Source organism: Sapajus apella, unplaced genomic scaffold (genome assembly GCF_009761245.1).
Source record: "Sapajus apella isolate SASKATOON/1434 unplaced genomic scaffold, GSC_monkey_1.0 scaffold34, whole genome shotgun sequence".
Taxonomy (NCBI): domain Eukaryota; kingdom Metazoa; phylum Chordata; class Mammalia; order Primates; family Cebidae; genus Sapajus; species Sapajus apella.
Genome location: NW_022436974.1, coordinates 7,906,634 through 7,927,554, shown reverse-complemented (window position 1 = coordinate 7,927,554; position 20,921 = coordinate 7,906,634). Strand labels below are relative to the sequence as shown.

Sequence of the window (20,921 nt, the reverse complement as noted above, 5' to 3'; positions counted from 1 at the left end):
AATTAGCTGGGCATGGTGGCGGGTACCTGTAATCCCAGCTACTCAAAAGGTTGAGGTGGGAGAATCACTTGAACCTGGAAAGTGGAGGTCGCAGTGAGCTGAGATTGCACCACTGCATTCCAGCCTAGGTGACAGAGCTAGGTGACACTCTGTGTCAAAACAACAACAACAACAACAACAACTGTCCATTTAGTAACCTAGAATCTCTGCTTGTTGTGGTTAGGATTTGGTGGGCCTCTTTTTCTGTGTGTTGCTTTTATTATGGAATCTTTAGAGATCCACATGGAATGCTAATTGGAATTATTCTTCTTGGACAAGGTTTCTCAAACTTAGCCATCCTCAGAATCACCTGGGGACCATTTAAACATCCATTATTGAGATACTACAGACTAATTAAATCAGAATCTCCAGATGATTCCAATGTGCAGTCAAGGTTGAGAACCACTGTGACCCCCAACTGCAAACTGGAATTAATCACTATGCCTGAAAGAACAACAAAACATTTAGATAACTTCTTCCAAGTCCTAACTTAGGGATTTGAATGGTTCAACTACTTAGTGTAGCGAAGCATAGCCTTTCAAGCTATGTTTACATGATATTAAACATACTAATGAAAAGTGAAAAATCCAGTCATTTAACCATCTGTTTTACCAATCAGAAATAGCAAGGACATTTATTTAGATGGTATACTTTATAAGTTTTGGCATTGTATGTCTCCACTTCTGGACTCAAAGGAATTTCCAGATTTAAAAAACACAAAATATCTTGATCCTATTTGGATTTTCCTTTCCTTCCTTTCTCAACATAAAGGAACAATCCCGGAAATGTCTATTGCCTGTGTTATAAGACTGAATGTTTATGCTATACCTCAGCAAGCATATAAGGCAAAGCAGAACGATTATCCATATTTTAAAGCTGAAGAAACTAAGGCTCAGAGACATTGAGTGGAATTCCAGGAAATACACCTAGTAAATAGTGAACGTAGGCAGCAAAACCCAGCACCTTAAACATCCAACTCTGTCCTTTTTCCATTGCATCATTTTGCTCCCTCACAGGTAAATACCTAAGCCAAGGAGATTAAGTGCCAGAAAAGGTTTGAAAGGTAGTTCTGATTTTGCCCCATTGTATCCATTTAATGGTACCTTTGAGGTTTGCTAGAAGCACCTCATAGTATGTGGAAGTTGTTGCCTAAGCCAAGTACTATTCATGGTCAGTCCACTTACACAAAATTCATGAAAAAAAAAAAAAAGTAACCCAAAACATCCTATACCTGTAACTTGGCTGAGAGAGAAATCCATTTGGCTAGATGGAAAGGTATGTTCAATTCAAGAGTTACTTATGAAATACCCACTGTGCCAGTCCCTCTCCAAGCAAAATGGTCAGTCCCCTTCAAGGCAGGTGGAGAGATGAAAATGGAAAGAAGTGTTTGCATCTCTTTCCAGTAAATTGTTGTAAATTCTTCCAGTGGTGAATGGTCAGGTAACAGAAGGTCATTTTCTTTTTTTGTGTGTGAAGAAAACAAAATGATTTTATTTAATGTCTCCCTAAAAAGTAAAACAGGACATGTTCTCCACCAACAGGTACAGAAGGTCATTTTATAACACCCCTGGTGCTGCACAATAATCATTCAATCTGACTCCCTATTCCCTTGCTATTTCTTTCTTTGCATCCACCTATATATATCTCATACTTTTTAAAAAAATAATTTGACTTATGAAAAAGTAGGAAAAATTAACCAAGAATCCTCATATACTCTTCACCCAGATTCATCAACATTTTAAAATCTCATTTGCTTTATTATTATCTCTTTGTCTTTATGGATTTTTTTCTGACCTGTTTGAGAGTCAGCTGCAGACACAGTCTGTCAGCATGTTTCCTAAAAACAAGAACCCTCTCTGACATAAAGTAAAATTATCTGAGTCATAAAATTAACCTTGATGTTATCAGATCTGCTAAAATTTTGCTGATTGTCTCATTGATGTCCGTTATAGCAAAAGAAAAACATGTTTTTCCTGGTCCAGGGTCTGATCTAGGATCAGGCGTCGCATTGAGCTGTCTCCTCTTTTCCCCATGATTAATTTCTTAAAAAAAATTTTTTTTGTTTGGCTGGGTGCAGTGCCTCAGGCCTGTAATTCCAGCACTTTGGGAGGCTGAGGCGGGCGAATCACAAGGTCAGGAGTTCGAGACCAGCCTGACCAACACGGTGAAACCCTGTCGCTACTCAAAATACAACAAAATTAGCCAGGCATGGTGGTATGTGCCTGTAATCCCAGCTACTCAGGAGGCTGAGGCAGAATTGCTTGAACCCAGGAGGCAGAGGTTGCAGTGAGCTGAAATCATGCCACTGCACTCAAGCCTGGGTGACAGAGTGAGACTCCATCTCAAAAAAATTATTTTTAATTTTTGTGGATACATAGTACATGTATATTTATGGAGTGCATGAGATGTTTTGGTACAAGCATGCAACGCATAATAATCACATCATGGAGGAGGGGGTATTCACCCCCTCAAGCATTTATCCTTTGTGTTACAAACAATCCAGTTATGTTCTTTTAGTTATTTTCAAATGTACAATTAAGGTGACTGTAGTCACCCTCCCCAAGATTAATTTTATCACAGGACACCAAGCATGATTTTCTAAAGTGCAAATAAGATCAAGTCACTTTCCTGTTCAACATCTCCAGTGGTTTCTTATCACACTTAGAATAAAAATTTACACTATTTAGACATGCCCCAGGCTCTTGTTCCCACAAGTGGGCACCATGCTCCCTCATGCCCCCTTACTCCATCCACATTCCGTTCCTCTTACAAGCCAAGCTTGCCTTTGGCTTTGGGCCTCTGTGCTAGGCTCCTTATGCCTGGAATGTCTTCCCCTGACCTTTGCATGACTAGCTCTTCTTGTCACTCCTCAGAGAAGCCTTCCCTGATCACCAGGCTAAAGTCACTCCCTTTTATATCACCTGATTTTACTATCATTTACCACCATAAGACAGTTTCCTTGTTTATTTATTTGCTTATGTGTATAGTATGTTTCCTCCTACAAGAAATTAAGTGCAATGGAGCAAGGACCTTGTCTATCTTATCTTCCTTTCCTTGAACAATGCATGACACATTGTTGACGTTTAACAATTATTTATGGTTGAATAAATGAAATACAGCATAAGTATTCTTTTCCCCAAAGTTAAGAAGTTTAATTAGCAGAAAATCCCATATTATACACATCTTAAACATTGTGTGGCCTACAAACACACACTGAAAATTCCAGTACTACCTTATTTGCAAAACTCATTTTCCTTATCCACACTTCAGTTCTTAAAGTTGTGTGATGGGTTATGGTTTAGACCTTCCACTTTCCTTCCCTGCTGCTGTGGGAGCCTACTATGTACTAACTTATATGCTTTTCACAAAATAGTTGTGTGCTGCAGACACCAGCCACTACTCAGATGTTCCATATACATATGGAGAAGGAGACAGAGACAGATGTATAATGAGGAGCTGGCTCATATGATTATGGAGATTGATAAGTCTCAACACCTGCAGGCTGAGTCAACAAGCAGGAGACCCGGGAGAGCCAGAGGGGTAGCTCCAGTCAGAAAGCTGACAGGCTCAAGAACCAGGAAGAGCCAACATTTTAGTTTAAACATAAAGGCAAAAAGAAGCCAATGTCCTAGTTCTAGGGCACTCGGGCAAAAGAAATTCTCTCTTACTTAGAGGAAGGTGAGCTTTTTGGTTCTTTCTATTCAGGCCTTCAACCAATTGGATGAGGTACACTCACGTCAGGAAGTGCAATCAGTTTTATTCAGTCTCCTGATTCAAGTATTAATCTCATCCAAAAACATCCCTCCAGAAACACCCAGGATAATGTGTTAGCAAAAATCTGGGCATACTGTGACACAATTAAATTATAAATTAAACATCGCACAGGGTTCTGTCACCTTCCTTCTGATGTTTTCCTGGGCTAATTTAGCACTGAGGACTTAATATTTATCAGGCATTGTATTGAGTGTGTTAGCTAAGTCATCTCATTCAATCATGATGTGGACAGTACTATCACCCTCATTTGCAAGTGAAGGAATTAGGGCTTCGAGAGGATGAATCACTTGCTCCAGGCTTCACAGTGGTGAACAGAAGAATAACATTAGAACCTAGGTTTTTCTGTTCACATCGCCCATGAGCATTTAAAATATATATATTTTTTCTTTCTTTTCTTTTTTCTTTTTAAAATTATACTGTAAGTTCTGGGGTACATGTGCAGAATGTGCAGGTTTATTACATAGGTATACATGTGCCATGGTGGTGATTTGGTGCATCTATCACCCTGTCATCTACATTAGGTGTTTCTTCTAATGCTATCCCTCCCCAATCCCCCCATCCCCTACAACTCCTCCCCTAGCCCCCTATCCCACAAACCCAGTGTGTGATGTTCCCCTCCCTGTGCCCATGTGTTCTCATTGTTCAACACCCACTTATGAGTAAGAACATGCAGTGTTTGGTTTTCTGTTCTTGTGTCAGTTTGCTGAGAATAATGGTTTCCAGCTTCATTAATGTCCCTGTAAAGGACATGAACTTATCCTTTTTTATGTCTGCATAGTATTCCATGGTGTATATGTGCCACATTTTCTTTATCCAGTCTATCATTGATGGGCATTTGGGTTGGTTCCAAGTCTTTGCTATTGTGAACAGTGCCACTATAAACATATGTGTGCATGTGTCTTTATAACAGAATGATTTACAATCCTTTGAGTATATACCCAGTAATGGGATTGCTGGGTCAAATGGTATTTCTATTTCTAGATCCTTGAAGAATTCCACACTGTCTTCCATAATGGTTGAATTAATTTACACTCCCACCAACATGTAAAAGCATTCCTATTTCTCCACATCCTCTCCAGCATCTGTTGTCTCCTGATTTTTTAATGATTGCCATTCTACTGGTGTGAGGTGGAATCTTAATGTGGTTTTGATTTGCATTTCTCTAATGACCAGTGATGATGAGCATTTTTTCATGTTTGTTGGCTGCATAAATATCTCTTTTTAAAGTGTCTGTTCATATCCTTTGCCCACTTTTTGATGGGGTTGTTTTTTTCTTGTAAATTTGTTTAAGTTCTCCTTAGGTTCTGGATTTTAGCCCTTTGTCATATGGGTAGATTGCAAAAATTTTTGCCTATTCTATTAATTGCCACTTCACTTTATTGGTAGTTTCTTTTGCTGTGCAGATGCTCTTAAGTTTAATTAAATCCCATTTGTCTATTTTGGTTTTTTTTTGCCATTGCTTTTGGTCTTTTAGTCACGAAGTCCTTGCCCATACCTATGTCCTGAATGGTATTCCCTAGGTTTTCTTCTAGAGTTTTTATGGTGTTAGGTCTAATGTTTAAATTTTTAATCCATCTAGAGTTAATTTTTGTATAAGGTGTAAGGAAGGGATCCAGTTTCAGCTTTCTGCATATGGCTAGCCATTCCACCAACACCATTTATTAAATAGAGAATCCTTTCCCCATTGCTTGTTTTTGTCGAGTTTGTCAGAGATCAGATGGTTGTAGTTGTGTGGCGTTCTTTCTGAGGCCTTGGATCTGTTCCATTGGTCTACATCTCTGTTTTGGTACCAGTACCATGCTGTTTTGATTACTTAGCCTTGTAATATAGTTTGAAGTCAGGTAGCTTGATGCCTCCAGCTTTGTTTTTCTTCTTAGGTTTTCTTCTTAGGATTGTCTTGGCTGTGTGGGCTCTTTTTTGTTCCATTTGAAGTTTAAGGGTTTTTTTTTCCAATTTTGTGAAGAAAGCCATTGGTAGCTTGATGGGGATAGCATCAATATCCATGATGAACATCTTTTTTTTTTTTTTTTTTTTTTTTTGTACTTTTACTAGAGATGGGGTTTCACTTTGTTGGCCAGGCTGGTCTAACTTATTAATACTTTGTGTGAACTTCGAAAGGAAGGCAATTCCATGAATTCCCAAGCTGCACTTTTTATGTATTCATTTCTTTCTTCTCCATAGAAAGGAATAGACAAGGAATTTTACCTACTGTTCACAGTCTTTGATGAGAATCTGAGCAGATATTTTGATGAAAACATTCAGAAGTTTACCTGGCGTCCCTTCAGCATTGACCAAGAAGATAAAGAGTTTGTGAAATCCAACCGAATGCACGGTATGACAAATGACTTTCCCTCCTGTAAATGAAAGGCTTACTTGCATTTGAAGTGAAAAATGATTGGTGTGTTTTAATTACCTTAATTTTGGCTTCTTGGATATTGTTCTTGGTTATGAGTAAGTTATTTCATGCCTTCAGCTTAGATGGTATGGTGAAAGCTCCCAATCTCTCAGAGACGTGAAATTTAATACTTCTAGAATATTTTATCAGCCTTAGATGAAGGAACACAAAATTTAAACTAGCAGCTGGGCATGGTGGCTTATGCATGTAATCCCAGCACTTTGAGGGGCGCTGAGGCAGATGGATCTCGAGGTCAGGAGTTTGAGATTAGCTTGGCCAATGTGGTAAAACCCCGTTTCTACTAAAAATACGAAAATTAGCTGGGCGTGGTGACACGCCTATAGTCCCAGCTACTCAGGAGGCTGAGCCAGGAGAATCGCTTGAACCCAGGAGATGGAGGTTGTAGTGAGCTGAGATTACATCACTGACTCCAGCCTGGATGACACAGTGAAACCCCGTCTCAAAATACAAAAACAAAACAAAATTTAACCGCGTTTCCAAAAACAAAAACAAAATATTTAAACTAGCCAAGTTCACAGTACCTCATAAATGTAAAAATTACTGACAAACTACTCTCCCTTGGGTTCACAATAACATGAAATCTGATAACCAGTGATAATAGGAGATTCATTACATAGCAAAGTGTCTATAATTAAGTAGTATGAGTGACTGGTGAGTGTTAATTTGTGAAATACTAGTTGTTCCTATCCCATATCTTCATTTGGGAGGAATTATTTAATTGTCCTTCCCTGTCTGTTTGTATTAAATGTTACAATAGCAAACCACCTGCTAATTGCTTGTGAGTAACACAGGATGCTCATTACTCTTAAGCATATTACCTAAGGTAGCAGAGTAATGAGAGTCCAAACTCAGAGCCTACAAGACGGTGCAGTAATAAAAAGTGCAGTGAAAGTGCCTGAAGCAAGTAGCATAAGACAATGGGTGCTAGCCATCTTGTTTTAGGACCCAACATAAATTTTTTTTTTTTTTGAGATGATGTCTCACTCTGTAGCCCAGGCTGGAGTGCAGTGGAGTTATCGTGGCTCACTGCAACCTCTGCCTCCCGAGTTCAAGTGATTCTCTTACCTCAGCCTCCAGAGTAGCTGGGATTACAGGCGCAGGCCACTGCACCCAGATAATTTTTTGTATTTTTAGTAGAGACAGGGTTTCACCATATTGGTCAAGCTGGCTTTGAACTCCCAATCTCAGGTAATCTACCCACCTTGGCCTCCCAAAGTGCTAGGATTACAGGCCTGAGCCATCATGCCTGGCCCATAAAATCTATTTATTGCCTTTTAAAACATTGTGGAAGAATAACAAAATGGCCCTTAACCTCCATTTCTTGCATGGAAGTCAAAAGTATTCCAAACTTACAAGTGCCCCACAGCAACCAGGTCACAGACCCTATGGTCCCAGATGCTCATTTCCAACTGAATCCCCTCTTGTGCCAATGGAAAGCACAGAGTAATACATTTTCAGTGTCATCTTCTACAAAAAGTTTTGCTATAACTGAATATGAGTATTATTTCCAAACTTCTTAGTAGACAGTAAAAAAGGAAAATTAAGGTAGAAAAAAGGAAACGAAGCAGTTTCTTGGTGGAGAAGCTAATTGTAAAATAAATTTATCATCAGAAAGGTCTTTATATAGAAAATAATAGGCCAGGTGTGGTGGCTCATGCCTGTAATCCCAGCACTTTGAGAGGCCAAGGCAGATGGATGACTTGAAGTCAGGAGTTCAAGACCAGCCTGGTCAACATGGTGAAACCCTGTCTCTACTAAAAATACAAAAAATAGCCAGGTGTGGTGGCATGCACCTGTAATCCCAGCTGTGTGAGAGGCCGAGGCAGTAGAGTCGCTTGAACCCACAAGGCAGTGGTTGCAGTGAGCTGGGATCACACCACTGCACGCCAGCCTGTGTGGCAGAGAGAGACTCCATCTCAAAAAAAAAAAAAAAAAAAGAAAGTAATAAACAACTAAATGAATGACATCAAATCCAGCCCCACTGTCTTTTGGAAATGTGAAACTACTTTCATATTTAGAAATACGATATATAGTCCAGGCACAGTGGCTCGTGCCTGCAATCCCAGCACTTTGGGAGGTCAAGGTGGGAGGATCACTTGTGTCCAGGAGTTTATGACCAGCCTGGGCAATATAATGAGACTCCATCTATACAGAAAATACAAAATTAGCCAGGTGTGGTGGTGTGCACCTGTAGTCCTGGCTGCTACTTGGGAGACTGAGGTAGGAGGATCTCTTGAGCCTGGGAGGTTGAGGCTGCAGTAAGTGTAGTTGCTCCACTGTACTCCAGCCTGGGCAACAGAGGGTCTCAGAGTGAGACCCTCTCTCTCTTTCAAAAAAAAAAAAAAAAACAGTCATGCTTGCATGGGGTGGAAGGAAGAGAGCAACAAAGCCAAAAAGAAAGGGTCTGACATGGTACACAATGCCTTGTGTTGTGTTTATTATATGGCCTGTATTCAAAATATGTTTGTTGACAGAAAGAATGGATGAGTGAATGATGTAGAAAGAGAAGCTTTAAACAAGCATTCCAAGGCAAGAGAAGATTCTCTACCAGCCAGCCAAGGACTGAATTTATTAGCAGCTTAATTTATACTCAGACCTCATTAATATTTGATGGACAAGATTTAGATCATTGATTTGCAAAGGCATTATCAAAGAATTTTTTTTTCTGAAAATATGATGTCCTCAGAAGCGCCAGAATTTCTTGGAATTTCTAGTAATAATCCCAGATCTGAGTACAATTACCAAGTACCACTGGTTCTGCAGACACGGAAGTATTAGGATAGTGGAAAAGTGATTGCAGTTTTTGCAATTACTTTCAATAGGAAAAACTGCAATCAGTTTTGCACCAACCTAATAAAAAGTAATTTTATTTCATAACAGGATTATAACAGAAGGTCATTCATGTGCATGATAGTAGTTCCTTCCTGCTATAGGCTTAGTAGACAGTAGGAAATGGGTAGAATATTTATTTCTCCAAGGGACCTCAATCATGAGACACAATTATGTGCATTCACCAACCAGATATTGCTGTTATATCATGGTATTCATGACCATAGGGTGAAAGAGTGATTTCTAAATTCTTTTCACGGCACTGCTTCAGATAGCCACTGTCAATGGATTGGGGTTGATGTAAAAGATAAAAACAATTTGCCACTTCGGAAGCACAGAGGGTCTTCATATCTAACTAATCATTATTTATTAATAAAGTCCCTCTAGTAATTTTACTGGGGTAAGGAAGTACAAGTTATCATAAAACAAATTTATTCACTCAAGGACTAACCTCTTATAAACGTTAAGTACCCCCTAAAAAAATCCTTTTCCACTGACCACACATGCAAATATTATGTCAATTGATTAAGAAATCTTTCAAATAATGCAGAATCCATGTAATCAGTAAAAGCACGTCTGACAACTTCTACAATCAAATGCAAAGCCCACTGGCAAATGAGGGTCTGGTGGAATTCAATGAATTAATAACTGAGGAAGAGACTTTTAGCAAGGGAGGTCATAGGAAAAGAACCTCAAAAGACAGTGATTTTCATATCAAAAGCCTTAAGAGAAGAGTATGGGGAATTGGTGAAAATAAAATGTTTACAAGATGCTCTTTATAATCTGCAAAAGCGAAATGTAAAATGAAGGATATCATATGCCATGAAATAACTTTGTCAGAAAAATTATTTCATAAAACAATTTGATTTATTCCTTACTAAATATTAGAATTAGTGTCCTTGCATATGTGTTGTTAAAGATAACATTTTAATAATTTCAGTAATATTTTCATTATTCATGGTTAATTTTGGTCAGCATTTTAAGTGGATTCACTATGTGTCTTTTCTCTGGTACTGTTTATTCTCTGACAACAAGGATCTTTTGTAAACAGTTTACATATTTGAAGCTCCCCTGCCCCATACACACTGATAATTTTTCACCAAGGTGATATGTTTTCAGTATGTCTACATAATTATAGTGGGTTCTATCTTTCTTCCTCCATTTAGCTGTTAATGGCTACATGTATGGCAACCAGCCAGGCCTAAACATGTGTAGAATGGATAGAGTTTCCTGGCATCTGATTGGACTGGGCACTGACACCGACATGCATGGAATTGTTTTTCAAGGGAATACCATTCACCTACGAGGGACTCACCGAGACTCCCTGGCCTTGTTTCCCCATGTGGCCACAACAGCATTCATGCAGCCGGACCATGCAGGTAAATTTGCTGGGTCCATTTCAGGTGCCCAGGTTTCTACCTTCAGGCTCATCCTCTTGGAGTCCTCCCGCAGAAGAAATTGATAGACATTGTGTACTTCAAGTGGTATAGAAATAGATATAGTCTTGATTAGAATCAGAGAATCCTGACTATATTAGTCCAAACACATATTAGAAGGGACAGAGGGGAAATATCTAAAATAATATCCACAAAGCAGAAGCGGGAGCCCTCTAAAAGTCTTTGCTGTGTAAATCCTAGGAGAATGTTCTTGAATTACAGTTCATAAAAATTCAGTCCCATAAAGTGGATATGTTTTGCTCTCATTGAGCATAAACATAATTTCAGTTGCTTCTCTGAAGCATCTACCAGGCATGGACATCACAGTGGATGCTTCCAGATTACAGATGTAGCTGTAACTGCAGGCTGGTCTCTCTTCCACAGGTACTGATAACAGCCTCTTGATTTGGGGACACCTCTATTTTCATTCTTTTGGGCACCTTTGGTTTCCCCACAGGGCAAGCTGCGTCAGATCTGGAATTTATGGAGAACCCTATAAAATACTAGTACCTGGAACTTTTTCTCTTAGATTCCAAGCTAATGAGATAATTGGGCATTTTCATAAAATATCTAGAGCAACACATGGTAGCATATGCTAATTACTGAATGAAAAATGAGGAGAGCAAGCCCTATAGACATTGAACATGTTTTTCCAAGCCAACTTTTTCATCAGTCTTAAGAAGGAACCAATATGCTACCTAAGATTAGTACGTAATGTTCACTAATAGATGTTCTACTTCTTTGCTTTTCACTGGAACTGCAGTTTAGATGTCTCTGTGTCATCAATTAAGAACTTGAGGTTTGGGCTTCAAAATCTTTGCCCAAGGACTGCCTGAAACTAGGAGCTCCATAATCTTCACTGTGTAAACTTCTCCTAGTGTCCAATCTCTGTATATTAGTATAGTTGATCAATTATGAGTTACACTCACAAAGGGATACCTTAGACACAATGTTTTATTTTGTTTTTAAAAATACACTCTTCAAGACCAAAGAGAGGAGGGGATTTGAAAATAGCCAAATCATTTTAATTCATAGGAATAGGCACTCAAAGTTTGAGATGCCCAGAATAATTTTAGAGATGTAGCTACTTATTCTAGTGCTTTGATAATTACTCATGTGTCCTACAGGCTTCTAAAGAACTTTACAACAGTGTTTTCCAGTTTATGTTTGGTGACAAGCATAAATCTGTGACTGCTTAAAAGCTTAGTCACTTCACCAATTCCTATCCCTTATCTATAAGCCGAGAAGGAGGGTGCTCAAAAGTGGGTAGACTGTAGGCTGCAAGTCAAACATTTCCATGTTCTTCTATTATTGTTATCATCATCATTATTATTAATTTTCTTTTCTTCTTCATGCTACCTTGTGTAAGATCCTCTTTGTTCTTAGGGACAGTTCCTCAACTATTGAAGAACCAAAATCAACACATAAACAATAGTCTGCCTGGAAAAAAACAAATGCAGAGGACAGTCTTTCCAAGTCTATCTTCAAAGGTGTCTTCTCTGTAGTTTTGTATAAAGATCCTTCCTCATGTGTCCCCATCAGTGCCTGACTGTGCTTGGGTACCCATTGAATCAACCCATTGAGTTTTTGCTCATCTAAAAGGAGTAACTTGAAGATACTTACACAACAGAGTTACATATATAGCAAGATAGAAGATACATCTCTACGTTGTATAAGGTTAATAATAAAAGGCACACTCTTCCCTCACCTCTAAGATCAGAGGCGACTAGAAAAAGGGAAGGAAGATTTATTGATCCAGTATTTTCATTGAGAGTTAATATTTTCAATAATTTTATTTGTTTTATATGATTTTATGGTGAGTTCAGTTAAGAAATATCTTTCTGATGCCAATGCATCTAGAAAATTCATTCTAAAAATTATATAATTTGCTGTCAGACATGATTGTTGGTAATATGTAGAAAAATCTAGTTGATTGTTTTTCTCTTTTCTTTTTCCTTTTCATTTAGCATAATGTAGACCTACCATTGGAAATGAGAAACTTCTTTGCTTGAAGGCTTAATGAAGTAATACATTTGGCTTTATTAATAATAACACCTTAGATATTTATTGCACTTTATAATTTATGAAATCCTTTAGGGCAAAATACTCATCAGAAATGTGGCTTAATTTGAACCTTGTCTAGGATAATCATCTTATAGGTAATTAGTTCTTTTTAAACTGGGCTGGGCTAAGATAGTCATATTTGTTGATGTTTTTCCAGGACAGACTGTCTTGTAACAAGTGTGTGTTACAGGGAAGACCCAGAGAAGTCATATCTTGGTAGCAATATTGTTAAGTCTTTTTTTTTAAATTATTATTACAAATGAATTTTAGACAGTGCTTTTCTCTCCACAGAAGTAAACATATTGAAAGTAATTTATTCCCCTTGGGGTCTGATTTTAAACTACTACACAACTGGTATTTAAAAAATCTCCCTAAATGGTTATTTTGGAATAAAATACGTAGATTTGCTAAAAAAACAGACCATCACCAACAAAAATACCGAGCACCACACACAATGCCGAGCCATTTTTCTTGCAGGTATTTTCAGGGTGTTTTGTGCCACCCTGCACCACCTCTCGAGCGGCATGGGTCAGATCTATGAGGTCAACAGCTGTGGCAACAGGGACCCTTCTGAGCAGCCGTACGGGATGAAAAGAACCTTTTACATCGCCGCTGAAGAGGTAGAATGGGATTATGCCCCTAACAAAAACTGGGAGTTCGAAAAGCAGCACGTGGACGCAAGAGGGGAAAGGTACCACAGGCGCCGCCGCCACGCCTCTTCGGTGGGATCGCGCATGCTCCGTACGCCTTTAGCAAGTGTGGCTCCCTGCAAATGCCCTGGTTGTGTCTGTACAGTTCTGGCAGGCAGAGACTTCTGAGGCCATTGCCTTGCAAGAGACCCAGGATTGGGGTAGGAAGAACAGGTCTCTCTACTACGCCCTGTGCCCAGAAAGTCTGCAGGACTGGTCCTCTCTTAACAGTGCTTTTGGCCAGTGGTGCACGCCCAAGACTTAGCAGCAGTCAGGCCGCCAGCAGGCTTGTGAGCATTGCTCCTCCAGGGCGCTAAGCCCAGAGTCCTGGAGCCAAGTTCCCCAGGTTGCTGGGATGGAGTTAAGGGAGAAGGCAGGCTGAGACCACAGACCTCCTCCCCCAGGGATAATCCCCTCCCTCCACGGCAACCCATTGCCTGGTATTACTGTGCTGATACGCAGATGAGGAAACTTGGGTGCAAAGAGTTAAGGCACCCAACTAGCCATTGGCAGAGTAGAACTGAACATAGATTTTCTGAAAGACAAATCTACGTTCTCTCCAGCACACTACATTGTCCCTCCTGCCCCAGTTCCTCTTTGTTCTTTATTGCCACCTACTCCCAACTCTGCCACCATACTCCCCTCCCCACAACTCATAGAAATCCTCCGTGGCTGCGATATAAACACTACATGCTGCTGTTCCTATCTTAACACGTTTGTTTATTTTCTTATTTATTGGCCTTTGTTTTGACAGGCCATACTCATGGAAAAGAGAGTATAATGGTTCTACCTTCTGGATATATTCAAAGTAATTTATTTTTTATTTGATTTTTTAAAGATTCCCCTCAAGAACAGGAGAATTTTAGATCCATTCAATTACTCACTAACCTATTTGTTAAACCAAACACCTCTATTCTACAAACCTAGTGCTGCCAATATAAGCTGAAGACTGGTGCCGGTACAGTGGAAAATGAAATGAATTCCAATTTGGCTTTTTCTAAAATGATTATTTCACAAAAAGGCTCTTATAATTAAAGAAATAATTATATAATAATTTTGTCATGTGTACAATCTTAGCCCATGAGTGTATAAAAATATAGCCTTGATGATTTTCTTACAACCAATATTAACTCCTACTTTAAGTCTCTATCCCAAGGGACTAGCAGGAAGGTCTCACTTCAGTCTTCTGAGACTCCCTTCCTAGTGACATAGAGAAATGAAAGATGCTGGTGGGGAAAGGGGTGCAATGGCATAATTACACCTTTCCCTGTCACTCTGATTCTTGCCCATAGATAGATGAAAGCAAAGTGAGATAAGGACATGTTCTCATATTCAAAGTACAAGAAATGCCATAGATAACAATTCAATACAGAATTGAAATGGCAGTTCTCCCAGGGCACATCTGAGGCATGTCTGTAGATATGAGCCCAGTGACATGTACCCCTTCTGCACCCCAGTTCCTATGCCTCTGCCCTTTGTCCTGCTGTTATGGTAGGAGCCCATCTTGTTTTTGAACCACTTGTGGGTAAAGGCTGTCCCTGAGACATTTATTGTCTCGGTTAGCACAGGCCTTCTGCCCCACCTTGAGACCTAGAAGTCTTTCTTTGGGGCTTCCTAAGAACATGCTGGGAAGGCCTCAGCATCTCAGAAAGCCAACAAATGGGCCCATCGGTACAATGTCTGGGGGAAGTTTGTGTAGTGGGAAGAAATCTGAAAACAGAAATTAAGTTGCTATGAAAAAATATAGTTGTATTTCTAGTACTCCTGAGCTTGTAGACCGATATGTGTGTGATTTAACCATCCTGAGATTCTCCACAATAAACCACTGCCTATTGAGCAGCCACTGTGGACCAGGCATTCTGCTAGGGTTTTTACAAACCTTATCTGACATAACCCTTACAACACACTTGACCTATTCCATCATCTTTTGCTCAGCATCTCTTGCACCATTCTCACAAGACGATGAAAAAGCAAGTGTTTACATAGTGCTAAACACAGTCCTGAAATGTGCTTTACAGAGATTAACCCACATGACCCTCACCTCAACTCCACGAGGTAGAAGAATTATTATCAGCCTGTTTTGCAGTGGACAAAGCTGGGAAACAGTGGAATGTGGCTCCAGGTACTGCACTGGTCACTACCACATGTAACTGGTACTCCTGAAAAATGAAAGTAGAAGAAAAGTTCTCTTCCCTTGGAAATCATACAGTCTAGGGTAGAAGTGTACATGCATTTATTAAATACCTACTATGTGCTAGGCATTGTGCAGTGTGCTGGTGACAAGGTCACCACACAGAATTCCTGGTCCATGGTAAGACTTTAGAACAAATATATGGAGTGAGGCAGCCACTATAAGAGGGGAAGGGTAGAGTGCAGCAGGAGATATGGCAGAAGCACACAGCCCTGTCTTGGGGAAAGGTAGGGAGAAGGTCGGTAGTCAGGGAGGGCTTCTGGGAGGAAGTAGTCTTTGAGTTGGGACATGAAGAGTAGTTCATTTGAAGAGGAAGGAAGCATGTTTGTAGTAGAGGGAACAACCTGTGTAAAGGTCTGGAGGTGATGGAGAGCACATCACATTCAAGAGAGTGAATGTTTAGAATGACCAGAGCATAGAGTGTAGGGGGCCAGTGATGGGAAATGAGGCTTAGGAGGTGGCAAAGGCAGATAGTGAGGGAGCTTGAGAGCCAAATTGAGGTGTTTGGCAGGGGGAAGTCATAAAACGGCTTAAAATCAGTGTGGTTAAGTGTATAGCTTAGGATCCCTCTGCCTGCAGTGTGGAGGATAGAGGGTAAGGAGGAGTACAGGTGGCAGGGAGAATGGTTAGGAGCAATTCCACCCAACACAGGTAAGTCATGCAAGTGGCTGAGATGAGAATGCAAGTTCCCTCAGTGGAAGGAGATGGAAGGGGGTGAGTTTCACTGTATTTTAGAGATAAAATTAATAGATTTAAAAAATCTGTGTTTTGTGATGCTCTGCCTTGGTAATAGACGAAATGTACTATACATGTACAGTACATCTATAGTCTATCCTCCTTATTCGTAGATTCTGCTTTTGCAAATTTGTCTACTTGTTAAAATTTATTTTTAACCCTGAAATCAATTCCTGTGACATTTTTATGGTCATTTGCAGGTACATGTAGAGTGGCAACAAATTTATGTTGCCTGATACACACATTTTTAGCTGAGGTCAAACAAGGAGTCTCTCTGCCTTCTTGTTTCGGCTCTCATACTGTAAACAAATGTGATTGTTTTCATACTATTTAGTGCCATAGTTTTGCACTTATGTGCTTTATGTTGGTGCTTTCACTGTTTAAAATGCCCCCCTAAGCGGAGTGCTGAAGCAGTGTCCTGAGTGCAAGGAGCCTCTGGTGTGCCTTATACATGTGAGAGGGGCTTTGTTCATGTATAAGTTATAGTGCTGAGCTCAACAGTGTTAATGCTATTGAGCTCAGCAATATATATTAAATAAAGTGTCTTTAAAAAGGAACAGAAATAAAACAAGGTTATATATTAATCTGTCGATGAAAATATCGTAACCAGAGATTTGCTGGGACCTAACCCTATGTTTCCCTTAGGAACAATGGTTCAGTCTTTATTAATTCGGTTATCACAATGACTTTCTAGAACATAACTATGGTGAATAACAAAGTATCACCTCATTATTTGTAGATTCTGCTTTTGCAAATTTGTCTATATTTGTATATGGGTGTATGCACAATACATGACTACAGTCCTTCTTGACATCTTTCAAAGTGGGAACAGAAAGATGCATATGAAATCTGGAGAAACTCAGAGTGGTAGAAGGTGGTGTGTGTGTGTGTGTGTGTGTGTGTGTGTGTGTGTGTGTGTGTGTCTATCATGACACACCCGTGCAGATGCATGTGTGTGAGGCTAGTTGGTCCCAGAAAAGAGGCATAACCTCAAAGGTCCTTAGGAGTCTCTAAGGTTGACCCTACTCAGCGCCTAACAGAAGACTGCAACAGTGATTTCCAAGGGCAGGCCATGGGCTGGTGCTGGGCTGCCCATATCAGAACTCAAGGAGCTTTAAAGTGCAGATTTCTGGCCTCCTTTTCAGAAAATCTGGTACAAAAGGCCAGCTCCCCAGGGAGCACTTGATCACAGCCAGGTTTGGGGAGCATTTCTCCAGAGTACTCCTGAATCACTTAGAATCACTCAAAGCTTTTCTGCTTTCTGACAACTTTAATTTCTGATGTTTCTGATTTGCAGACATGGAGATATATTTATGAACCACACCGAAAATTGGATTGGCTCTCAGTACAAGAAGGTGGTTTACAGGGAATACACGGATGGAGAATTTGTGGAGATCAAAGCCCGACCACCACGAGAGGAGCACTTAGAACTCCTGGGTATGTCATACATTTCAGGCATACACTGTCAGCCCCAAGCATGTGCATGCACACACACTTCCACCCCTTCTCAGGCACGAGTCTAACATGTGTTCTGTTAGACTTGTAAAGAAACAGAGTAGCTTGACTGCTTTCATCCAAGTGCTATATCTTCCTGCTCTACCATTATCAGGGAGAGTGCTGAGTGCTCAGCTCATAAGAAAAATAGTCATATTAAGACTACCAGATAACACACAAACAGGAATCCATGACATCAGGGCAGTCTAACTGGTGTCTGATACCCTAAACCTTCTTTCCAACCCCTCTACTATGCCAGGAAATTTTAATTTGAAATAGTTTGCTTTCTCAGAACAGCAGGCAGTGTTTGCATCACTTTTTAAGGTCCTCAGTTATCCATGCACAATGCTATTGCAACACACCATAAAAGTGTTTATGACAAAAAGAAGCCCCTGTGTGAGATGGGGCCAAGGGAGAAAGATCTGGCTTTCTCCCTTGAAAGGTCCCTCCTAGTTCAGGAGGCCCTGATTCATGGGCTTCTCAGAACCTGAGCTTCCAGACCTGGCGATCAGATAAGCTCTTCCTGCTTTCCTTCTCCACTTTTCTTCATGGCAAGTCACGAGCTCTGACCTCATCTTGGGGATAAGACCTTAAAGCAGAGGGCAAATCTAAGGGACTTTTGTAAATCCTGTTCCACTTTTGAATGCACAAGGTAGCTTATATAAACAGTGTGGCCTTACACAGTGCTTTCCAATATTAGAATAAGGCCCTACAACTCCTAGCTTGATAAATTATTAAATTAAATGTTCCATCCATTTAATGGATGTGGAGGTGTAGTAGACCTCACACCTCCACAGTCTACTAACATTCACAGATAAGCTTGTCTCATCAAATGAGTGAGTCAGCCCTGATGGGCTGTGTTGTTGACAGAGCTTTAAAGACAAGGTGCTGGTTCTGTTGAGGTGCTGATCCTGCTGAGGGGTTTGAAGTGTGCCTCTAAGGCTCTTTGGTTTGGTTCTTCACAACACAAATGAGTTGACTTTTTGAGAGGCAACCCCATCAGCACTTCAGCCAGAGGAATGTGAGTACTATCTACTCATTTTCTGCAGCTCAGGGAGAGGCTTGGGCTCCTCAGACTGGGCACATGGAAGGTATACCTCAGTTCATTACTATTCCCTGACAGCAACTTGCACTTTAAATCACTAGCCATTTGCTCTTACTCACCAGTACAGCAAGGCATGTGCAATTTAGGTGGTAATAACCACACAAATAATGATTTTAACATATGCATACATAGGCACTTGTTTGTACCTATACCCAAATGTACTATTTAAGAACATGCAAAGCATTTTCTTTTTTTTTTTTTTAAGCCCACTTGCCTTCAGATTTTCTTTTCTAGCCTTGTCATTAAGGGGAAAATGAGTGCTTTTTAGAATTTCCTGATCCATGTTAAATATTTTAAGAAAATTTTATTTATTTTAATTTAATGTATTTATATTTTAAGAATATTTTAAGAAATTGAGAGGAAATTGAAAATAATAACAGTCCAACAAATGTTAGATTTATATATATCTTTCTCAGAAAAGCAATTAAAACCATAGTATGAATCAGCAAGAAATGTATAGGTGTGAGCAGACCACCAACTGTGAATGTAGAATGAGAGACCCACAGGGATCAGGCACTTCTGAAATGGGAGTCTACTCACCATGAAGCAGTGCACAAGTCATGCTGCCACAGGCCCTCTCAGCTGGGTGTCGGCTCATCTCCATTGGCACACAGCCTGGTTGCTTCCAACAGAAATGCACACACCAGAGGAGCTGAAGAGCGCTTGTCTTCTTGGGATCATTGTAGTGATCCCAGAGTCAGCTACTTAAGAGTCTTGATCAGTTCCACTTGCCTGAAGACTGCTTTCCTTTTTCCTCTTTGCTGTGTGCAAATAAATCTGCTTTGCATTATTAAAATATGCATATATATTTGTTTACCTTGGGTAAATAATTGTTTACTCTGTAAACACTGTAAATTGTTAAACTCTGTTGAGAGTTAGATGTGTATTCATGTAGTCACTATATTAATCATAAATTAATACATAATGATTTTATTTTACTCTGATCTTTCACATTCCCTTTATACAAAATATTTTATTGGATCTTCATTATTACTATCATCCATTTACCAGATAATGAACAATTTCAGACTTATCAAAGGTTATACACAGGGGAATTACAACTGAAAGTCACCATATCATGTGGGTATGGCTTTTCCTGGAGATGATTTCTCAGTAGTAAAAAGTTAAGCATTTTCTGAGTACTTATGGTGTTTCGATGCACTGAAGTAAGCACTTTACATACATTATCTTATTCAGTCCTTACTATAATCCTATGCGAAAGTTATTATTAAATCAACGTTACAGATGAGGAAACTGAAACTTCGACAGATTACATCACTTACCCAAGGCCTCTCTAATAAATGAAGGAGGCAGAATTTAAACCCATTGCTAAAGACTACATGATATTTAATATTATACAATGTTGCTCTCTAAAGTGAAGTAGATTTATATATACCTTTCTCAGAAAAGCAACTAAAGCTAAACTATTTTATTTGACTAATTACTGCCTGTACTTAAATTACATCAATGTTGAAAGAGTAATAATAATGCACACAGGCCTGTGTTTTGCCTTTAGGCCCAATGATTCATGCCGAGGTGGGTGACACCGTCCTGATCGTATTTAAGAACAAAGCCAGTAGGCCCTACTCCATCTCAGCCCAGGGTGTGGAGGAGATGGATAGTGGAAAGCAATTGCAAGTGCCCATGACAAAACCAGGTAAGTTGCATCAGAGGTCTGCTCCATCTTGAAGAGGAACACTGGAGTCAACTCTTTTCTGCTTTCAGAGGGGTCTTAAAGAGCTCAACTTCATGTCAATGTGTTTTAGCCATCATCTAGTCACTCTAGCATAAGATCATCATTCATCCAATGGCCAAATGTTTATAGAATGTCTAGGGTTCCATTAGGGACTCCATTATCAACATCCTCCACCAGAGTGGTACGTTTGTTGTAATTAATGAACCCACATTGGCACATCACTATCCCCTAAAGCCCATAATTTACATCAGGGTTCACTCTTGGTGTGTACATTCTAAGGGTTTTGACAAATGCACAACAGCAAGTATGCACCATTGTAGTCCTATAAAGAATAGTTTCACTGCCCTAAAAATTCTCTGTGCTCTGGTGTTTATTCTTTCTTCTCCTTGAACCCCTGGCAACCACTGATCCTTTTACTGTCTTCATAGTTTTCCTTTTTCCCGAATATCATGT

The 20,921-nt window shown here is 39.7% G+C and overlaps 1 protein-coding gene across 1 annotated transcript in view; it reads left to right on the top strand.

The window, feature by feature from the left end:
* HEPHL1 (hephaestin like 1) overlaps positions 1 to 20,921 on the top strand; it is a 77,696-nt gene that overhangs the window by 40,578 nt on the left and 16,197 nt on the right. The window contains exons 10-14 of the mRNA XM_032295759.1: positions 5,995 to 6,145; positions 10,225 to 10,437; positions 13,036 to 13,249; positions 17,471 to 17,610; positions 20,289 to 20,429. Coding sequence (XP_032151650.1) covers positions 5,995 to 6,145; positions 10,225 to 10,437; positions 13,036 to 13,249; positions 17,471 to 17,610; positions 20,289 to 20,429 — 859 coding nt within the window. The remainder of the gene's footprint in view (positions 1 to 5,994; positions 6,146 to 10,224; positions 10,438 to 13,035; positions 13,250 to 17,470; positions 17,611 to 20,288; positions 20,430 to 20,921) is intronic.